General features: G+C 43.2%; 2 protein-coding genes and 1 pseudogene across 2 annotated transcripts; all 3 read right to left on the bottom strand.

Annotated features, from left to right (window-relative positions):
• Positions 1–4,747: 4,747 nt before the first annotated feature.
• LOC147448734 (uncharacterized) lies at positions 4,748–7,353 on the bottom strand. Its single transcript, XM_086521450.1, has 3 exons — positions 5,310–7,353; positions 4,893–5,222; positions 4,748–4,800 (listed from the first exon to the last, which is right to left on the bottom strand). Exons 1-3 carry the CDS (start codon positions 7,351–7,353, stop codon positions 4,748–4,750), a joined length of 2,427 nt encoding a protein of 808 aa, XP_086377576.1.
• Positions 7,350–8,171, bottom strand: LOC147448733 (uncharacterized). Its single transcript, XM_086521449.1, has one exon. It carries the CDS (start codon positions 8,169–8,171, stop codon positions 7,350–7,352), a length of 822 nt encoding a protein of 273 aa, XP_086377575.1.
• A 9,647-nt stretch (positions 8,172–17,818) lies between these two features.
• Positions 17,819–18,490, bottom strand: LOC147448732 (uncharacterized; annotated as a pseudogene).
• Positions 18,491–22,414: the final 3,924 nt, after the last annotated feature.

The raw sequence follows: 22,414 nt of genomic DNA, 5'->3' as shown, positions 1-22,414 counted from the left end.
AAGAGAGGGAACTTGATTAAAAGAGAGTAATTAACACACGAAATCAGCCACGAATCATGTATTAATTAAGCACGGATTACATCAATGCATAGGTGAGAGAGAAGGGGTTAGAGTTTAGCTAGTGCCGACGCCGAATACGCCAAGGCACGCGTGTAGAGAACTTGACTCCATAGCCATCTCCTTCTTCACAACTCCATAGCCAAGAGCTTGCTCTCTCTAAAGTAGATCTCTCTTAGTTGTGACTTTGAAAAGTGCCCTTCACATTGGTGCATTTGACATATATACTTCCTAGGATTTTTAGAAGTGGTTGGGCGCCCAAATGGCCAGACTCACTTGTCTGATGTCTACTGGAAGCCAAGGTGGCCTCAGTATATGAAGATATTTCTGTGGAAGGTGATGTGGGGTGCTCTACCGACGGGCGTAAAGATACAAGAAAGAGGAATCGGGTCTGATCGTTGCTCGAGGTGCAGAATAGCTAGTGAAGACCTTGCCCACCTCTTCATGGGATGCCAGGCAATCAGTGGCATGGCTGGGAAAATATGCAAGTGGATTCAAAGGACATGGCAAATTAAGTTTTTCAAGACTGATTTGTTCTTTGGTAGTAACAGGTTGGGACATCCTGCTCTTCTTGTCTGCACTCAAATAATCAGGTACTACTTCTTTCACCAGATTTGGCAAGCAAGGATTATCACATCCCTAAGTTCTCTAACACTATGGAGAAGAGTGATGACTCTTAAACAAGTTCAACCCATGATGAAAAAGTACATCATGAGGATGAGACCGGTGGTGGTCAACGAACCGTCAAAGAGTAGTGGGGAGATTTCTCCCAATTCAACTCCGGTGTAGGTGATCAACCAATCAAGATACCTACCCTTCCTACTTTTCCCTCAAATTGGCAATTGAATAGAGACATCTATGCCCTTTGAAAGCTACCATGATGGCGGTCTTTAACTCTTATGGTTTTGGAGGTTTTGTCTCGAGAAACTTTCAAAAGCCAAAGGACCTTGCGTAATCAAACTTATGTCCTTGCAGTTCTAGAGTGTTGAAATGCTGGATTTTCTTCTTCTTCTTCTTCTTCTTCTCTCTCTCTCTCTCTCTCTCTCTCTCTCTCTCTCTCTCTCTCTCTCTCTCTCTCTCTCTCGCTCTCTCGCTCGATGCTGAGGGTGTTGCATTAATTGTTGGATGAGATTTGATAGTTTTTTTATTGGGACACCAAAAATGAAGACACCATCGCGAAAGTGCACCTTACCAAAAAAATCACTGGTTGAGGTGTCATCCACTACCTTGCATTTCGATAGTAGGCTGAGAAGTCATTATATTATGCATTTGAAAACATGTGCAATGCAAGGGATGTCAAATGTTGGATTCTCAACAAGTACCTTTTTGACACATGGTGAAATTAGTTCTTCTTTAAAAAATTGAATTGTGGGGCGAGAGCATCTTAAAGTCCATACATGCACCGTCGCATGTTTGAGGAGGATCTGGTAATTGTGGCTAGCTTTTGTGAAATCATACAAGAGAGCAGAGTGACAATCCACATGACCAGAGGAAAACAAGCCTCAGAGGACTAGTCTAGAACAATACATGTCATGGTGACATCTTGTAATAAGTAAAGACTAGGAGTAGTTGCGGTTTCTCTGTCAAGTAGAAAACTTGTAATCCTTTGACCTTCAAGGCTCGGACTGAGCTCAAGGTTGGTGTATATTTTTGTTGGTCTTAATGCTATCTACTCACAATTGTGAGTTTTGCAAAAATAAAAATTAAAAAAAGTCACTTCGTTATAACTCTATTTGCAGTGCCATGCTGTCAAGGTGCTCTATACAAAAAGATGCATAATTTTCCCCTAAAAGGACTCCAAAGGGCCCCAAAGGGGTTTAATATCTTAGCTTTGGATTTGAATCCAATCGATTCAAACTTCATGGTACAAGTCCTCCTTTACTTACAACGAAATGCCACCACAATTCCACAATTGAAATGCCAAGGCTGCCATAATACCAAAAATGTAGATGAGTATGTTGCTACGATTTTGCAAGCACGTCAAATTTTGGGGTATCTTGGAAGATGCTCGCAATCTTTTGAGGGGAAAAGGGATCGACATGATACATGTCAGAGAGAAGGAGAGAGAGAGAGAGAGAGAGAGAGAGCCCTCGTCCTGGCCGTCATCGGGCGTCTCAACTGTCAGCAAATGCGTGCCTGGCTGCGAACGTTGGCAGTGGTAGTGAGGAGATAAGAATGGGCAGAAGAGAGTGGCGCAGGTCGCTGCAAGTTTGTCTCTCTTTCTGTTGCAGGGCAGGATGTCGTGATGGTCGCGGTGCTGTGGTCAGCACACAAGGTGTGGAAGGGCAGGGCTACGGGGACAGTGTGTGCAGGCAGGTGCACTTTGTTGGAGCACAGGGCAGCGGAGGGAGAAACAAAGCCAGGGGGTACGCAAAGAGGGCCGCGTGCAAGAGGGGGAGACGGACCGCAGGGAGCAGAGCTCGCAGGACCTCGCTTGCAACGAGCTTGCGCATGCAACGGATCCAACTGAAGCATTTGATTTAAGACTTAACTTCCAGCCGGATCTCGCGAAGAAATTATTTAATGAAACGTATGTAGACCCAAGTAGGCGTCCCCAATTTTGGATTCATTAGTTTCGTTAGAATCTAGGGAGATGCTCTTAGGCCTATGCTGTGAGGGGGGAAAGGGAGGGAGTGGACACGTGCAGGGGGAGCAAAAGTGGGAGAAGTCTCTCTCTCTCTCTCTCTCTCTCTCTCTCTCTCCTGTTTCAACGAGGAGATATTTTTCTGTCTCACTGAGGACTCGTCATCCCCGCTGAATGGCAGAGGAATTGTAGGTGATGATGATGCACGACGGCCAAGGCAAATTCAGGGGCTGTGGTCTGCGATAGATGTGGACCTCATTGCCCGTGACTTACCTATATCCCTGCTCCTCGTCGACATGCCGGCAGCTTTCCTCTGTCTGTAGGATTAGAGCGCAAGACATGCAAATGTTGCGACAGCGATGATGCAAGGAGTGGAGTGAACTCACGAGGTCGAACATGGTGGAGCTTAGGGAGACGAGTCAGGTAGCATCTGATTTGAGTCAACCAAGGAGAGGGACAGAGAGAGAGGTTTGGTGTGTATCGCCTCGGCACAGACGTTTCCTTGTAGGTCTAGGAGAAGGGTTGGCAGGCGATGGAAAGCGGGGGACTAGGGGGCCTGCACGTTGTGCGTGCTTTTGCCTTTGTGGACCTGAGGGAATCTGTGTAGATTCTAGTTAATGAGAGAGTAGAAAGCAAGTAGGGCTTTTAAATGTAGCTGATTAGAAGTACTTGTATCTATTTCTTAACAACCGTAGCAATTTTAGGAAATTTTACTCCCAACTAGGTAAAACAGCGCCGCCTTCGGCGGCGGCATGGCCCCTCTTGGCTTCAAATCCCTCGCTCTTGAAAATTTTCATAAAAGCAGATGAAAAAAGTATTCTCTCTCTCTCTAGTGCGCTTTCATGTAATTTGGAAATGAACATTTAAAAAGATTTTGTTCAACCCTTTATGCAATGACTTATGTCCAAAACTATAGCATTACAAAGACCCCTTCTTGCGTTTAAATTGCAAAGCTATATAACTGCAGCATTATGTTTCAAGTGCAAAACATACAATGCTATCACAATGTGATTTACACACTAACAATGCACTGACATATTCCAAATCGTTGCTATACCAAATTATTTATAGCATCCTTGAAAAGTTTGCATGGCAAGATATTGTTAATGATCTCTAAATACGCAATCAAAATGTAAAAATGTCCAAAATAATATCTATGCACAGTACATAGAGATGCAAGCTTTCTACATCCTAAAGCGCAACCTACGACATGCTCTACCACGGTATCGAACCACCCATGGTCCACGATGTAAGACACATCGACCAATCACTGGGGGCATAGACCCCAGAACAAAAATGCATAGGGACCAACTACCATGGGTTAGACTTTGAGAAAATATAGCATTCATTGGGAGGGTTCTTCCGAGCTCTGCAATGGTGATACGTGCTCTGAATCCTCTACGGATAGCAACTTGGACGTAGCAGAGCAAACTTGGATCATATGAGGCCTCAAAAAATACCACCAACAAGAATTGTGGATAATTTTGTAATCTATATCCAATCAAAAGTCTATTAGTATAAACAAAATAGAGACAAAATAGAACCTGGTTACTTTACGACATCAACATTGTTACCTTACTACATCCAAAACCTCGAGCAGATGAATAACCTCCATGGCGCTGATAGGGCCCCTCCATAGTATTGGATCTAGAACATAATTGGTGATTGTGAGTTTCAAATTCTTGTGTGTGTGTGTGTGTGTGTGTGTGTGTGTGTGTGTGTGAGAGTGCGAGAGAGAGAGAGAGAGAGAGAGAGAGAGAGAGAGAGAGAGTAGCATCTTTTACCTTGGATGTGCCGAGGTCTCCTTCCTAGCATATAGGTCATGGAGGCGTTAGGATCCATCTTCATTCAAAAGAAAAAGTAAATGAAGATCAAAGATTGGTGCTATGTATTTTGAGAGAGAGAGAGAGAGAGAGAGAGAGAGAGAGACAGAGAGAGACCAAAAATACATAGCACAATTATGGAGATCCCCTATCATATCACTATATAAGGCCTCAAAATGTAATATTCCAAAGAAGACACCTCTCTGATATTTATGAGCAAATTGGTAGACTAAAAATGTACGTTTACAAAGCTTATAAATGAGATGGGTGCTTATATATTAATCTACATAGCTACTGCATAATCCAAATCTTGCAATGCTGAATGGGTCTTTACACCTGCATTTCATTTCATAATGAGGTCAATTGCAAAACTTCCTTGTAGACAATGTTAGAAGTGTATGTCCTTTGGTCTTCCCCTTTCCTCACACTTGTGTGGTGACCATCATCAACCACAACCTTGATGGCAGAAGACGATCTCACGCGAGACATCGCCACATACAATTGACCATGGGTGAAAACAGGTGTTGGGAGATACAATCCAAGCACTCCCAATGTTTGGCCTTCCGCCTTGTTGATCGTCATCCCAAAAGCACATCTCAGGGGAAATTGTCGACGTTTCAACTCAAAAGGGAGGCCTTCTCTAGCTCCCATGAGAAAATCAATCCTTGGGATGAACACTACATTTCCTGCATGTGACCCTGTAATGATTTCTGCTTCAATCACTTTGCTGTGGAATTGCTTACAAATCAAGCGTGTTCCTTTACAAAGACCACTTCTTGGATCCAAATTGCGGAGCAACATAACTGGAGCATTTTGTTTCAAATGCAAAACATGCGGTGGAAAACCTCCTCCAAGATCTAAACTATTTAAGAACTTGGTTGTGAATAAAATGCTATCACAATCTGATTCACACACTAAGTGTGCACTGACATATTCCTTATAAGTACCAGGACATTTCTGCAATACCAAATTGTTTATAGCATCCACATCCTTGTTGCGAGGTGCCAAGATTGCCCTATCCTTGAAAAAGGTTGCATGGCAAGAGAGTGTTTCAAGGTCTCCATATATGCAATCAATAAGACCATGCAAACTATTTTGTGTTGGCATCATGCAGGGTGGCAAAGCTACATTATCATCTCTCTCCCCATCACAAACATTGCCATTCCCAATATCAAGTGTCCATTGCACAAATTCTCTTTCTCTAACATTATTGCAACAATTCACCACTCGCATGTTCTCTGTTAGACGCAGAATTTCTGTACAACACCAAATGTATGAGCGGCACAAAGATGCATCAACAATGTCTGCCCTTCCACCTCTACGTACAACAGGCAAGATCTGTCTAAAATCACCACCAAGGAGGAAAACCTTTCTGCCAAACACCATGTTATTATGCATCACATCTCTTAGTGTCTTGTCAAGATCCTCAAAAGCATGTCTATGAGTCATGGGAGCTTCATCCCATATGATCAATGAAGCCATTCGCAACAGCTCAGCAAGCTGGCTATTTACTTTAATATTGCATGTCGAGTCAGAAGTTATATCAATAGGGATCTTGAATCTAGAGTGTGCGGTCCTTCCAGTGTCAACAAGTTGTGCTGCAATACCAGATGATGCGCATGCCAAAGCAACTTTGCCCTCCCCGCGTATGCGAGAGAGCAAGGCATTATAAAGATAGGTCTTTCCTGTTGCACCTGGCCCATCCAAGAAGAACACAATCCCACTATTCATGCCAATGGCTTCTAAAACTCGATTGTAAGCTTCCCTTTGTCCAGCATTCAAAGATGATTCAATTCGAGCAGACGGGCCTCTTTGTTCCTCCACATTATACATTAACTCTTTAGCAAGCACTCCATGATCACTCATTACTTGCAATGTGTGATCCACCTGGGGCATTGCAGAGTAATCTGAGAGCCTCTTTCCATATTGTTGAAGCATTGTCTCCAAGTTCGACAATGCTTGGTTTTGTGCCATGCGTTCATAGATACGCTCATTAGTTGTGGAAGTCCTCATATGATATACATGGTCGTCAGAAAGCTCCTTACTGAAGTGATTCCATAATGCACCAGGACATATCGGCTCACAAAAAACCAAAATGATTACAAATAGTAGCCATAATTGTTTTCCTGTTTGTTGAAATGAAGCTTCCTCTAAACAAAGAAACCATTCATCATCAACTTGCAATAATCCCCGTGCATTGCATGCTTCTTTAAATGTTTCATATACTCGTCCATTGAAGGTCCGAATATCCTCAAAAGACCTACATTCTTTGCACTTGTTGAGTAACATGCGCAAATAGTATAACTCTCCGACAGTGGGAACTATGTTGTACATTCTTCCAATCACGTCTCCTTTCTGTCTTGGAGTCCATGTTCTGCTTGTTGACTTCCAAACCCACTTTGTTGGGAAGTCTATGTACAACAAATCATTGGCCTCTGGATATCTTTGATTTGCAAAAAACCACTCAGTGAGTGTAGTCTTTTTGCTGGCCTCTCTCTCCACCACACTCTGTATAGTCGCTCTGTCATTAAAGAAGACTTGATTTTGATGAGGTAAATGAACATGGAGGCGTTGTATGTCATGTTTCTCTTGATGCAAGTCAAACCCAAATATCCGCCAGATAGCCTCGGATGCTGATACATATCGTGCATTAAGATAGTTTGTAACTTCATCTAAAATCCCTGCAGTGTCTTGTAGAGCAATAGTCGCCCTGTCATGTCCCTTATACACATAGTTGTAGAGATATTTCACAGCGGATATAGTGGAGCAAACCTCGACATTGATATGTGCATTGTACCTTACTGACAAAAATGGATTGTATAAAACAATCCATTTATTATTCATTTGCACATTCTTATAAACAGTGTGATTTCCATCATCCCTCCTCATGTATGTTGGGTATCCTTCCCTATCCACATTAGTCGATCCACTGAAGCCTCGAGGGTATTTAAACCTGCACTTCCCTCTACCATACATGGAGCATTTCTATTCAAGTTTCCACATGGACCATGTACATTACACCGACTGATAATGTCATACAATTGTGGAAACAACACCTTATTAGGAAGCTCCGCACACACCATCTTATCATAATGGGATGACTTTGTTGATTTGTGTTCAGGAGAAAGTATCAATAGAATGTGGGCATGGGGAAGGCCTCTCTTTTGGAACTCAATCATAGAAATGTGTCCAATGACCTTACCAAAAACCTCCCCCTTAATCAGCAAGCCCATCAAATCCTTGAACTTATAGTAGAAAACACGTGCACTAAGGTCAGGACGAACGTTGGATGTTTGTCCATGCAATAACGCGTCCTCTATCTCCTTCCAACCAGGATTGCATGTGAATGTTATGAAGAGATCAGGCTTCCCCCTTTTGCGTACAATTGCCATGGCATCCTGACAAAGTTGGTGCATATAGCGTGGACTACCAACATATGATGAAGGCAATACCACCCTCCTGCCAACATTAGCACCCAATAACTGTTCTCTGTCACCCCTTGTTCCATCTCTTTCTCCGATCATGTCAGCCAAACCTTGATACAACTCACTGCGTAGATCACTTTGATGATTGCAAACCCATACAAGCCTCAACTCCTCCATACAACTGTATGCATCAACAACATATTGTTGCAGTAGCCTACCACCACGTAAAAGACATTGTGTTGTGTCATCCCTGATTTGCAATCTATACTTGTAGAAATCCATTGTAGAAATATACCTTGTATTCCCTCCCCCTTGCTCTTTGTTTTCCCATGGCCTGTCTAATGCCTGTATGTAGGGATTCCACCCTTCTTCACCACTTGGAAATAGCAACACATATAAGAGGCATGTACGACCTGTGGCAATTTGAGATTCTTCTTAGACCACCACCAGAAAGATTCAACACAATATCTCGATGGCCAATGTTGCTCTCATCGCCTTGACCAGGCATGATTGTAGCAACTTCCGCACCTGTTGGAGCAAGGTACTGCCAGCCATTAGTACGTTTCTCAGTGATGACCATCCTTATGTCAGGAATATTGGAAGTTTGAACCATTGATGCAAACTGCCTGAAAGCTTGAACGTACGGATTTACGCGATGCATCATTGATTGCAAGATTTCCAAAACATCTGGCCTGAGTTTAGAAACATATTGCATCCTATTTTGCAACTCATTCTCAGTGTCAAAAAAATACAACTGAGCAAAGAGAGGGATTTGATCTGACTGTTCTTCAGGCATCAATGGACCAATTCTATGATAGATAGATCCATGCACTTTGAAGGTATAGATTCCTTTTCTTTGACAGTGAGATTCATCTATATGAGCTCCTAAAGAAGCAAATGCCAACACACTATTGTATGCTCTAATATGTTTTAGAAATTTCTTGCTTCTAGTATTACCTCCGTGCATTAATTCTCTTAATTCTAAAGGAGGTTCACATAATGGTGGCAAAAAAACACTCCCTGACTTGCAACAACTTTTCCGCACAAATGTGCGAATGGTCTTCGCTTCTATCTTCCAAGCAAAAGCACCACAAAGGGAACATGAAAAATCCAAGCTGCCTATGTTGTGAAGTATAGACTTTTTGTGAAAAAGTGACAACATAGAGATATGCATCAAGGGTGTGTTTTCAGGATATATGTAGGTGATGGATAGGCAATGCCTTTCGACTTTGGAGTAATCTCCCTCTTTAGAGACAACTATGGGCTCCCCATGAAAATTTCCATTATTGACTTCCAAATTGCTTCTCACTTCAATCTCCTCTCGATTTTGCAGAAGCATTGGATCAATATCTACATCCATTCCAACCCTTCCCTGAGAGAATTCATTGCATTGATCCACATTTATCAAATGATGGCAATCTTCCAAGCGAGCTACATTAATCCCCCCTAGAGAGTGCCAACTCTCTCTCTTGCTGCCTCACATCGCGTAGCTCGAGAGGCTTGACAGATCCTACTACGTCTTGCATGTCCAGGAGACAACACCTTCGGACCAATAGCCATCTGTCCCAAAAAGAACTCTTATAAGTAATCTTAAATGTGGAGAATTAAGGAGAGATTGGATCTTCTCTCATAGTCTCCATCCCTCACGTTTCATGTATGGAAACTATGAGAGAGAGAGAGAGAGAGATTACAGAGGGGGGAGGAGCTTGTGCACCAGATTAGCATGACTACTATGGAACAATAGTTGAGAGAGAGAGAGAGAGAGAGAGAGAGAGAGTTGGTGCATAACACAACTTTGGAGAGCACCTCATTGAACACGTTATGGCCACAATTTTATATATATATAGGGAGGGGGGGGGCTACTTCTCTCACAAAGACCACTCCGAAAAGTAGCTGAGAGAGAGAGAGAGAGAGAGAGAGAGAGATCTTGAAAGAGGCAAATCTATACACCTTAAAATAGGCATTGGGACTTTGTGCACCAAATTAGCATGACACTTAGAGAGAGAGAGAGAGAGAGAGAGAGAGAGAGAGAGAGAGAGAGAGATGCGTTGCGTAACAACTTTGGAGATCACTTCTTTCAACATATTATGGCCACAATTTTAGAGAGAGTGTGTGTGTGAGAGAGAGATAGATAGATAGATAGAGAGAGAGAGAGAGAGAGAGATCTTGAAAGAGGCAAATCTATACACCTTAAATTAGGCGTTGAGACTTTGTGCACCAAATTAGCATGACACTTAGAGAGAGAGAGAGAGGATCTAAAAGAAAACAGAGAGAGAGAGAGAGAGAGAGAGAGAGAGAGAGAGAGAGAGAGAGAGAGAGAGCTCGTGCATAGCACAACTTTGGAGATCACTTCTTTCAACATGTTATGGCCACAATTTTAGAGAGAGAGAGAGAGATCTTGAAAGAGGCGAGAGAGAGAAGGGGAGAGGAGTTTGTGCACCAAATTAACATGACCATTTAGAGAGAGAGAGAGAGAGAGAGAGAGAGAGAGATCTTGAAAGAGGCGAATCTATACACCTTGAAAGAGGTGAGGGAGAGAAGGGAAGAGGACTCTATGCACCAAATTAGCCTGACCACTTAGGGGTAGAGAGAGAGAGAGAGAGAGAGAGAGAGAGAGATACTTCTTTCAGGAAGACCACTTTGGAAAGTAGTTGAGAGAGAGAGAGAGAGAGAGAGAGAGAGAGAGAGAGAGAGAGAGAGAGGGGGGAGAAGGGGGGGGGGGGGGGGGTGACTCAAGAGACATAATGGCAAAAACACTTAGAAAAGAGAGCTCATCATCCATCCACTACATACGTAAGATAGACCTTCCTCACGTAGATCCCCATAGTAGCCTAAAAATGAGAGAGAAGAACATGTAGATTCGCAAAGCCTATAAATGAGGAAGATGTGAGTATTATCGCTCATCATCCATCCACTACAAAACGTAAATCCCCATAGTAGCCTATAAATGAGAGAGAAGAACATGTAGATCCGCAAAGCATATAAATGAGGAAGATGTTGGGGTATAAAGCCCAATGTGGTCGGCCCAGGTAAGTGGGCGGGCTGCCAAGTAAGTACACATATTCTTTTGTAAAAACCTAATAAGAACTCACTATGCTCTACACATTACAGTAGAGCGAGTTCACCATATCGTCGTGCTCTTCTTCTCGCACTCTCTCTCGCGTCGCACTTCCGCTCGTACTCCTTCAACTGGTATCAGAGCTCAGATCGAGGCTCGGGGCAGCACTGCGGGAGGCTAGAGTCACCAGCTCAGATTGGAGTGAAATTCAACAGGCGAAGACACGGCCCCAAATCTCGTGGGCGAGCCCAAAGGGCTCGGTGTGCTCAGAATTTCATTCTGAGGTCATCTCGGTCACCGTTCGTCTTCGACAAAGGTCTGCGCAGGCCTTTTTCGACTACGTGGTCTCGGCGGGTGCAGATCCGACTCTGCAAATTTGGGGTTTTCGGCCTACGACTGCAGGTGCTGAGGATATCGACACTCCCAGAGTGTTGATTTGTGGCTGTCTACACATCGAAGGACGGCTCACAGTTCTTGGAGGCGTGTCACATACGACACGGGCGCATCTACACACAAACTGTAGGCGACATCCACTAGTTCATCAGGTAGCTTGTGTTTGCTGCTTGATATTCCAGATTTCATCCTGACATTGCAGGTACTTCCACATGGGATGTATTGTCAGAGATGATGTATGTCTGTTGAGGGTTTGCTGGCTGTGATTCACGCAGCAAACAACCGCCGCAACGGTTACAGCATACAGTGAGAAATTTGTGGATGTATGACTTTGTGGGAAGTCTATGTACTGTCAGATTTACTGTAGCCTTTGTTGAGGGTCGAGTGAGGTTTTATTGATCTGGGGGATTCTCGAATGTTGAGATCCTTTCGGTGATACAGGTCTTGGAGCGATCCCTCGAGCACCCTTAGATAGGCAGCTAGGATGTATTGACTGTGAGTTAGACAGTTGGGATTGCATCTTTCCTTTACTGCCGTTGAGGCATTGTCGCAGTCTATGCTTATAGGACAGTGACAGGACAGCGAGAGACAGTACAGGTGCAGGACAGGTTTACCCGCATCTTACAGTGTCAGAGAGACAGTGTTTTTTGAGCTGTTTTTTGGTCTGTTTTGAGTACACCAGAGCCATTTTACAAAGGAGACTCTGCCGAAATTTATGCAAAATCTAAAGCTTTCTTGGTTCATTTGACAGGTTGATATTGGTTCAGAGGTCAGTTTACAGGTGAAACTTTGCCGAATTTTTCCCAGGAAAGTAAACCACTGTGAAGCGTAGCTATGGCTGGATCACAGGACACTGCTCTTTACAATATCAAGAAGCTGGATGGAACCAATTTCCCATTGTGGAAGAAGCAGATTTGGCACGTGTTGGTACAAAAGAAGCAGATAAAACCTATAAAGCTCAAGGGGATAAAACCAAAAGATATGGACGAAGATGAATGGAGCGAAATGGATGAATTGGCACTTTCTACCATTATGCTGACTTTGGCAGAAAGCGTTTACTTCAATGTAGCAGACGAGATATCGGCTTATCAAGCATGGTTAAAGCTCAGTGATCTTTATGAGAAGCAGAGTGCAGCTTCACAGGTATACTGGCTTAAGAAGCTTGTTGACTTGAAGATGAAACAAGGGACACCTATGTCCAATCATTTGAATGAATTCAACACAATCTATAGTCAGTTGTCAGCTCAACGTGTCAAGTTTGATGAACCTGTTAGAGCTATGTTCCTGTTGATCACATTGCCGGAAAGTTGGGACACTTTTCGCACAGCTTTGAGTAATTCTGCACCTCCAGATGGTTTGAACATAGCAGGTGTAGAAGGAACTCTGCTTACTGAAGAAACCAATAGAAATACAATGGACAAAGGCAAAGGAACAGCCTTAGTTGTCAGGGGAAGTACCAAAGAAAAGTACAAAGGTGGAAAGAGGAATCAGTCTCGTAGCAAGTCCCGCAGTGCTAAAGGCAAGAGTGACATAGAATGCTACCATTGTGGCAAGAAGGGTCACATGAAAAGAGACTGTAGAGAATGGAAATCAGAAAAAGGCAAAGAGAAAGCTGAAGACCATAGTGAGAAGAACAAGTCCTCAATGAAGATTCAAGAAATAAATGTGACAAACACTGTTGCAGAGGATGACAGTCTAGTGTCAGGAGACATCTACTTCTTGAAGAATACAATGGACTCAACTCTTCTTACAGCATCTGATGGAAATGCACTGAGTGACTGGATTATAGACTCAGGGGCATCACTTCATGTGTCTCCAAACAAGGAGTGGCTTACCTCTTATGTGACCAATAAAGATCATGTTCGGCTAGGCAATGGGCAGACATGTGAGATCTTAGGTGTTGGAGATGTTCAATTGAAGTTTCAGAATGGCTCTTCTTTCACGCTGAAGAATGTGAGACATGTTCCTACAATTACGAAGAGCTTGATCAGCACAGGTTTACTTGATGATGCTGGCTACGTCACCACTTTTGGACAGAACATGTGGAAGATATCCAAGGGTTCTATGACAGTAGCACATGGAGTAAAGTCTGGAGGACTTTACATGATTTATGTATCAAATGTCTCTAAAAATGTAATCAATGTAACCGAGCATCCGAACGTTTCTTTGTGGCATAGCCGGTTAGGACATATGTCCAAGAAGGGAATGGAAATCTTGTCTCGTTCTCGTTATTTGCCTGGCTTTTCATTTAATGATTTTGAATTCTGTGAACATTGTCTGTATGGTAAGCAAACTCAGCAGCCACATAAGCATAGAAGCAGTAGAAGAGATACACAGTTGGCACTTGTTCATAGTGATTTGTGTGGACCTATGCCTAACCTATCTCTAGGGGGAGCTTCTTACTTTATGACATTTATAGATGATTACTCGAGGAAATTATGGGTTTACCTTCTCAAGCACAAGGATGAAGCGTTTAGTGTTTTCAAAACGTTTGTGACACTTGTGGAGAATCAGAGTGGCAAGAAGCTTAAATGCTTACGCACTGACAATGGTGGAGAGTACGTTTCAAAGGCCTTTCAGGACTTTTGTGAGTCAAAAGGTATAAAACGTGAACTTACTGCTCCTTACAATCCTCCTCAAAATGGTGTTGCTGAGAGGATGAATAGGACCATACAAGAGAAGGTCAGAAGTATGTTGTCTAATGCACAACTGCCAAATGGGTTTTGGGCTAAAGCTGTATCAACAGTTGTTCATCTTGTAAATAGATCTCCTAGCAAGGTTTTGCAGAAGGATTCAGTGCGAGAGATGGTATGGTCAGGCAAGGTGCCCTCATACAAGCATCTCAGAGTCTTTGGCTGTGAGGCATATACTCACGTTCCAAAGGAATTTAGGAACAAACTTTAGCCAAAGAGTAGAAAGTGCATCTTTCTAGGCTATGGTAATTCTGGTGAGATGGGGTACAGACTTTGGGATCCCGAATCCAGAAAGGTTGTCCGCAGCAATGATGTTCACTTTAATGAATTCAAATATCATACTAAACCAGAGAGGGTTGAGAAGATTAGAAGAGTTGTCTTCCAAGAAGATGGACCTGCACGTGCAAGACAAAATGTCAGGGCTCAAGAGGAGCAAGGACAGGATAGATTGGAACCACATGTTGTGGCTGAGCCTGAGCCACCTATTGTGCGTAGATCTGGACGTGTCACGCGACCTCCTGATAGGTTTGTTCCATCTATGAACTATGTCATGTTGACTGATTGCAATGAGCCTTCATGTTACAAGGAAGCAGTGCAAATGAAGGACTCCGGGAATTGGAAATTGGGCGCCATGCAGTCAGAGATGACAGCTCTGCATAAAAGCCAGACATGGAAGCTAGTTAAATTACCACGGGGCAAAAAGGCTCTACCTTGTAAATGGGTTTACAGGTATAAGATCACCGCTCATGATAGTCAGCCAAAGTACAAAGCAAGGCTTGTTGCCAAGGGCGTTAACACTAGGTTGGTAATGGGACACTTTTATGTCCTGGGACACTTTTCTGTCCTGGGACACTTTTATGTCCTGTTAAGTGACCATTTTCCTTGAATTATGTCAAGAGTTTCAAAATGGATTTTGAGGTGCTATCTGTCTAGAAAGTTGTCTAATGAGCTGAAAAAAACTTGACATTTTTTTGGAATACCAATTCCATCTTTAACCTTGTCCTTGAACAACATTTCACAACCTAAACTGTGTGAAAAAACGGATCCTGTTTTTGGCTTTTTTCAACTTTTTGCAACTATACCACTCTAGAATTCATGTTTGTGAGGTCTATAATGCTAGAGAACTATCTTTAGTAGTCCTAAACATGTCTTGATGCTTCTAGGGAGAAATAAATGTTAAAGTTGTAAGTTATGACCAAATTACAAAAATTGTCAAATCCTGTTTTTTAGCCAATTTTAGCTCCTCTATGATTTTTTTGGTGGCTTTCATGATATCCAAATGCAGTTTTGATTTTCTATGTCGCATATTGTAACACAAAGCTAATATTCCTTGAGTTTTGGGGCACCTAATACCCTATTTTTCATAGTAGACAACGATGGTTGATTTTTTCAATTATAGAGGAAAACGAAACATTCTAGTATATCAAGTATAGCTTTTTCAATATTGTTAGTTTCTTGTGACAACTACATGCATTTTGTAGGTAGTAACCATATCTAGTCATAAGGATCAAATTTGGCTAGATATTTAATAGTTTCTATGGGATTCTACAACTCATAATGTTGAACCCAGTTTTTTCATGTTTGTTGTATTTAGCACTTCATCTTTGTCCCCAAGATTCCCCTTGGTAAGAGATGTATTATTCTTTTGACATGCACCATGGCTCCTTATGAACCTAAAGGACAATAGCGAACTAAGAAAACATGCATATATTATTTGTATTGAGCGTGGCTATAGAAACTTTGATGATAAGTTTGCAGAATGATAAAAATTCAACTTTTTTGTACCTATTTCTTTTGGCAAAACAAAAAATAGTGAGTGAGAAGCAATCAAATGTTCTGATCACCAACCCATTGAAGTTAACTAGGGAATTTATCTCAAGTCCTACAAAATTCCCTAATCTTATTTTTATGCAACAAAACGTAAGAAATGACTGTTTTGATGAAAATGTATTGGTCCATCAACTTTGGAGGCTTGGTGTGACCAAAAGATGAGAAATTTTACAAGTTTCTTATTTTCTCCATGTGTAGTAGGCCTTGAACTATAACCTCATGAAAGGATTTTACAAAATGAGTGGATCTACTATGGTTTTGGAGGTTTTTTTCAAAACCCTGAAAGGACACTTTTATGTCCTGTTAGGTTACCAACCTAGTGTTAAGCAAGAACAAGGCATTGACTTTGATGAAGTCTTCTCTCTGGTGGTCAAGATGACTACATTGAGATGCTTTCTTGCATTGGTTGCCATATTAGATTTGGTGTTGCACCAAATGGATGTCAAGACAGCGTTCTTGCATGGTGATTTAGATGTGGAAATTTACATGCAGCAGCCAGAAGGGTTTGTTGAGAAAGGCAAGGAAGATTGGGTATGCCAGTTGTTAAAGAGTCTTTATGGCTTAAAACAATCACCGAGGGCATGGTACCATAAATTCCACAAGTTTATGCTTTCTCAAGGCTACAAACGTAGTGAGTTCGATCACTGTCTATATACAAAGAAGGCTAAGGATGGCAGTTGGCTGATCCTTATTTTGTATGTGGATGACATGTTGATTGCTGGCAAGCACTTGGAAGAAATTTCAGCTTTGAAGTCAAAGATGGCAAAATCGTTTGACATGAAAGACATGGGTGAGGCAAGTCATATACTTGGTATGCGCATTGAGAGGGACAGATCAAAGAAGTTGATTTGGTTATCTCAAACAGAGTATATTGACAAGGTTTTGCAACGTTTCAATATGGAGAAGGGAAAGGCATTGAGTGTTCCATTGCCACCATATGTGAAACTTAGCAAACAAGATTGTCCTGTGTCTGAGGAAGAACAGGCTGAAATGGATAAGATTCCATATGCGTCTGCAGTGGGTAGTTTGATGTATGCAATGATTGCTACTCGCCCAGACATTGCATTTGCAGTGGGAGTAGTAAGTCGATACATGTCAAACCCAGGCATGAAACATTGGGAGGCAGTGAAAGGAATATTGAGATACTTGAAAGCTACAAAGAGTATGCGTATATGCTATGGGGGTCAGGAGCTAAGTGTAAAGGGTTTTACAGACTCAGATTATGCAAGTGACTTAGACAATCGAAGGTCTACATCAGGGTATGTCTTTACATTGGCTGGTGGAGCAGTATCATGGCGTTCTAGATTACAAGATTGTGTTACTCAGTCTACTACAGAGGCTGAATATGTTGCAGCATCAGAGGCATGCAAAGAATCAATTTGGCTTAATCGACTAGTAACAGATTTGGGAATCAAAGAAGAGATGCTTGTGTTATATTGTGATAGTCAAAGTGCTATACAATTGGCTCGCAATCCAGTTTATCACTCAAAGACAAAGCATGTGGATGTGAAGTATCATTTCATCAGGGAAATGCTCGAGGATAAGCAACTTCAGCTTGTCAAAGTTCACACCACAGAAAATCCTGCTGATCTACTTACAAAAGGACTTCCCTCAGAGAGCTTTGCGCATTTTCGCAAGCAGTTAGGTGTAGGGTAGTACATCACTTCTCTACATCTCTTGTATATTAGCTTGTATAGTAGCTTCTCTCACACTTAAAGTACCACATTGGACTTTAAGTGGGAGGTTGTTGGGGTATAAAGCCCAATGTGGTCGCCCAGGTAAGTGGGCGGGCCGCCAGGTATGTACACATATTCTTTTGTAAAAACCTAATAAGAACTCACTATGCTCTACACATTACAGTAGAGCGAGTTCACCATATCGTTGTGCTCTTCTTCTCGCACACTCTTTCTCGCGTCGCACCTCCGCTCGTACTCCTTCAGAAGACGTGAGTATTATCATCCACTATGTACTTCACTTCCTATGAGGGGCCCCCTGCTTTGAACTCAATGGAATATCTCCAATCACATTAAGCCCCTTCTGGGGCCAATGGGTCAACACCAATGCATTGAGCTTGTTTGTGATAGACCTGACTTCAGATACACCTGTATTATGTTGTATTGCTACGGAGGTCAATTTGTTGTTGGTGCTTCGCAATTCAGATACAATGCTTTTTAAATCAATGCCATCCTTGTCAGGTTTGTTCTCAAGTAGAGACATTTCCAAGAGGCTCATGATTTTGTCCTGGTTGCTTTTTATCTCAGAAAGTTGTACTTGCACTATGTTTTGTTGTTGCAAAACATCATTGATCAGTACTTGCATCTGCACCTCTAAGCAGCGAAGATAAACCCCTTGCTAATGTTGTAAATGGCTCAACCCATGAATGCTCTCTTTGTGTGATGCCTCCACTCTCTCACATGAGGCTTGAATGTTGGAGTACATTGTGCGGATGGCACCTAGCTCATCTGCAATCTGCCTCTTTGATGATCCATTTGTTATTTGCCTTTTTGAAGGTCCATCCCCCCTCGTGCAACACACTTGGCAGTTCGCACATTGTTGATTTGGTCTCTCTCTGGGGTAGAAAAGACCACCTCCAATGAATCTCCTCCAGAGGCAAGGGCTTGCTCCATTACTCTGAGAAAGTTAGGATAGGTTTTTAGGATAAGTTAGGATAGAGCGTGAAGCAGAATTGGCTCGATACTCTCTCTCTCTCTCTCTCTCTCTCTCTCTCTCTCTCTCTCTCTCTCTCTCTCTCTCTCTCTCTCTCTCTACATATCTCTCGATTTCCGTCTTTCTCTCCATTTCTCTCCCTATCCCTGTCTGCGTCGGCTACTTCTCTCTCTATCCGCTATCCCCCCTTTTCTCTCCACCTATCTCTCGATTTTTTTTCACCACCGTTGTAAAGAATTTCCTCCCTCTCTCTCTCTCTCTAACTCTCTAGTGGGTGAGTTATTGGGTGCCTCTCTCTCTCTCTATCCCTACAAATCTCCACACCGGCTACTTCTCTCTCTATCCCTCTTTCTCTCCATTTCTCTCTCTATCCATATCACAATTTTTCATCTCTACCGATCTCTTGATTTCCCTCCTTCTCTCCTTATCCCTATCCGCGCCATTCTATAACGTCATTTTGACATTTTGAAGACGTCAATATTTCATTTCATTACATATCTCCCTCTCTCTCTCTCTCTCTAAATATTTTCCTCATCCTCTCTCTCCATCTCTATAAATCTCCGCGTCGGCTACTTCTCTATCTATCCTTCTTTCTCCATTTCTCTCCCTATCCCTATCGCACTTCCTCCTTCTCTACAGATCTCTTGATTTCCCTCCTTCTCTCCTTATCCCTATCCGCGCCATTCTATAACATCATTTTGACCTTTTGAAGACGTCAATATTTCATTTCATTACATCTCTCTCTCTCTCTCTCTCTCTCTCTCTCTCTCTCTCTCTCTCTCTCTCTCTCTCTCTCTCTCTCTCTCTCTCTCACACACACACACACACACAAATTAACTCATAGGTGATTTTGACCTTTTGATGAAGACGTCAATATTTCATTACCTCTCTCTCTCTCTCTCTCTCTCTCTCACTCACACACACACACACACATAAAAAATACATAAGTCATTAATATATCATTTCCTCTCTCTCTCTCTCTCTCTCTCTCTCTCTCTCTCTCTCTCTCTCTCTCTCTCTCTCTCTCTCTCTCTCTCTCTCTCTCTCTCTCTCTCTCTCTCTCTCTCTCTCTCTCTCTCTCGCACGGGTTGACAGAGGGTCGTCACGCACGGCGGGCGACTGTACAATGGACAGAGAGGGTGCAGCGAGGGTGGGGCAGGGGGGTCAGCAGCTCACGCACGGCGGGCGACTGCACAGCGGACAGCGCAGGTGCAGCAAGGTGGCGACAGCGCAAAGAAGAGGGTGTAGCGAGGGTGGGGCGGGGGGGTCAGCGGGGCTGCTGGTTGATGACAGCGCGGGTGCAGCGACTGCTGACTGACGACAGCGCAAGTCAGAGGGCAGCGGGTTGACGACAGTGCGGGCGGGCAAGTGCAAGTCAGGGGCGGGCGACTCCACAGCATGCAACGAGGTTGGTCAGCGGCTGCGGGTTGACGACGGCGAGGGTGCAGCGAGGTGGCGATAGCGCGAAGAAGAGGGTGCAACGAGGGTGGGGCAGGGGGGTCAGCGGCGGCGGCTGCTGGTTGATGACAACGCGGGTGCAGCGGCTGCTGACTGACGACAGCGCAAGTCAGAGGGCAGCGGGTTGACGACAGCGCGGACGGGCGAGTGCAAGTCAAGGGCGGACGACTGCACAGCATGCAGCGAGGTTGGTCAGTGGGTGCGGGTTGATGACAGCGAGGGTGGGGGAGGTTGGGTTGACAGATGCACGCGACAGAGGAGGGTGCAGGTCAGGAGCAACTTGAACAACTGCGAGAAGAATGAAGAATGTACATGAGCCTCTGAGCAACAGTCGACAAAGCCCGTAGAACCAACAGCAGCAGTCGAGGAGGCCGTAGAATCAGCAGCAGCAGCAGCAGTCGAGGAGCCCGTAGATTGGAGAGAAGAGCCTGCAGGTGTTCGTCAACTCGCAGCCGTGTCTGCTTCTCTCTCTCTCTCTCCCGCTCTCGCAGTTGTTACTCTCAGCTGTAGGTGTTCTCTCAGCTACCGAGTCTGCTCTCTCTCTCTCGCTCGCTCTTGCAGTTGTCTCTCTCTCTCTCACCCGCTCTCACAGGTGGCCGCTGCAGCAGGTGGTAGCAGTCTCTCCCTCTCTCTCTCTCTCTCTCGCAGGCAATGGACTTTCTCTCCCTCTTTCTCTTCCAGCGCTAACTCTCTCTCTCCCTCTTTCTCTTCCGATGCTAATACCTCCTTCATTCAAACTACTCACGCGACATGAATGCAGGCGGCTTCGGCTTTCCAACGTGAACTCCAAAGTTCAAATCCTCATCCAGCGGACCTCCAACCGGAGGCATCAACTGAAGCCACGTGGAAAGGGGGGGGGGGGGGGGGGGGGGGGGCTGAATCCCTCCCCACTTTATATTCGTATAGAGTCTCCCCTTTTATGGGTGGTGGGACTACATTTTTTAATCTACTGCTGTTAATTGTGATAAGACACATTGGGACTCGGTTTTGACTTCCACAAAGAAAGAAATCCTATGACAAGGCCAACCAACCACGACCAGCTAAGTTCCACTATGTGTTAGCGCAATTTAGGAGAATTAGATTAAATAAAGTGCCTAAAAGAAGAAGTTAGTTGCTATTCTACAACAATTTAATGATATGACCCTTGTGAGGCTCTTAAATGATTAAATGAAAGGACCGTTTTACAAACTAACAATTTAATGAAATGGACCCCTGTGAGGCTCTTAAATGATTAAATGAAAGGACTCTTTTACAAACTAAAATGTAGAAGAAGTTAGTTGCCTTTCTAAAACAATTTAATGAAATGGACTTAGTCACCGAAATGAAATGAAAGGACTTTTGTACAAACCAATGCATAACTCCCTTCTTCACTTCTTGCGAGATGCTCTCTCACAATCATTTCAATGATCGAGCGGGTCTATTTTGAGATACGCAAGCAAACTACCTCTAAGTGCTAAGTGCTAAGAAACACAACGTAGAGAAGGGAAGAGAGAGAGAGAATAAGAAGAATAAGTCACTTGGCTTGTTTTAAAAAGCCAAAATTGTTGTTCCGCGTAAAGGGGGAAGACCTTGAAGAAACAAGTAGGAAAGACGAGGCACGGTTCACTTTTCTAGCCTCACGAAGGGAAGGTGGCAAGCTGTTAATAATCTAAAACTAGACATCTACATAGATAGTTGGGGAAAGTATTTAATTTTATTATTATTATTAGTGCTCCAAAAAAACCTAGGTTTAGTGTATTCCCACCTACAAATTTTGAAATTTATCTCTAAATTTTAGATTTGAAGGTGAGAAAACCTACAAAATTTTGAAAAAATTAGTGTAATTTGGTGTGAAAACCTTCCAATTTTGTCAGTTGTTTCACATATGTAGGTTTGCCAAGCTTTTGGAAAAAAGTTTTTTTCGAGCATTGGCGTGAATATTAAGAGCCAATTCACATGGCGCTTGGGTAGCAAACTTATTGGCAACCGGCAACTCGAAACCATTCAGTTTACATGGGACCTTTAAATTTGGAAGCTAAAATAAATAAACCCTTTTTTCTTATTGTTTCGAGCGTCTTGCCAAAAAAAACGAGCATCGTGCCACAGTCATGCTTGTCGCTTTGCACGGTTCTCAGCTCGCTCCTCCTCTTCGCCTAGAGCCGAAATGCAACCAACTGCGAACCAGTTGCAAGTTTTTATTTGGAAACTACTCACGGGAACCAAAAATATTCGCAACCAGTTTGCAACTAGTTGCGAATTGGAGGCTCACGTGAAGTGGCTCTAAAGTGCCCGATTGTTGGTTGACGTGCCGAAGTTGGCACCATGTGAAAGTATCTGCAAGATTGTCAATATATATTTATTTATTTATTTAAAAAGAACGTGCTCACGTCATGTCGCTAAAATGGAAAAAGGGTTGTTTGACTACGATTGAAAATACTTCTCCTAAT

The sequence above is a fragment of the Adiantum capillus-veneris genome, chromosome 10, assembly GCF_014529385.1.
Source record: "Adiantum capillus-veneris isolate H3 chromosome 10, ASM1452938v2, whole genome shotgun sequence".
Lineage (NCBI taxonomy): Eukaryota > Viridiplantae > Streptophyta > Polypodiopsida > Polypodiales > Pteridaceae > Adiantum > Adiantum capillus-veneris.
Note: the sequence above shows the minus strand (reverse complement) of the source record. Positions and strands in the feature narration are given on the sequence as shown.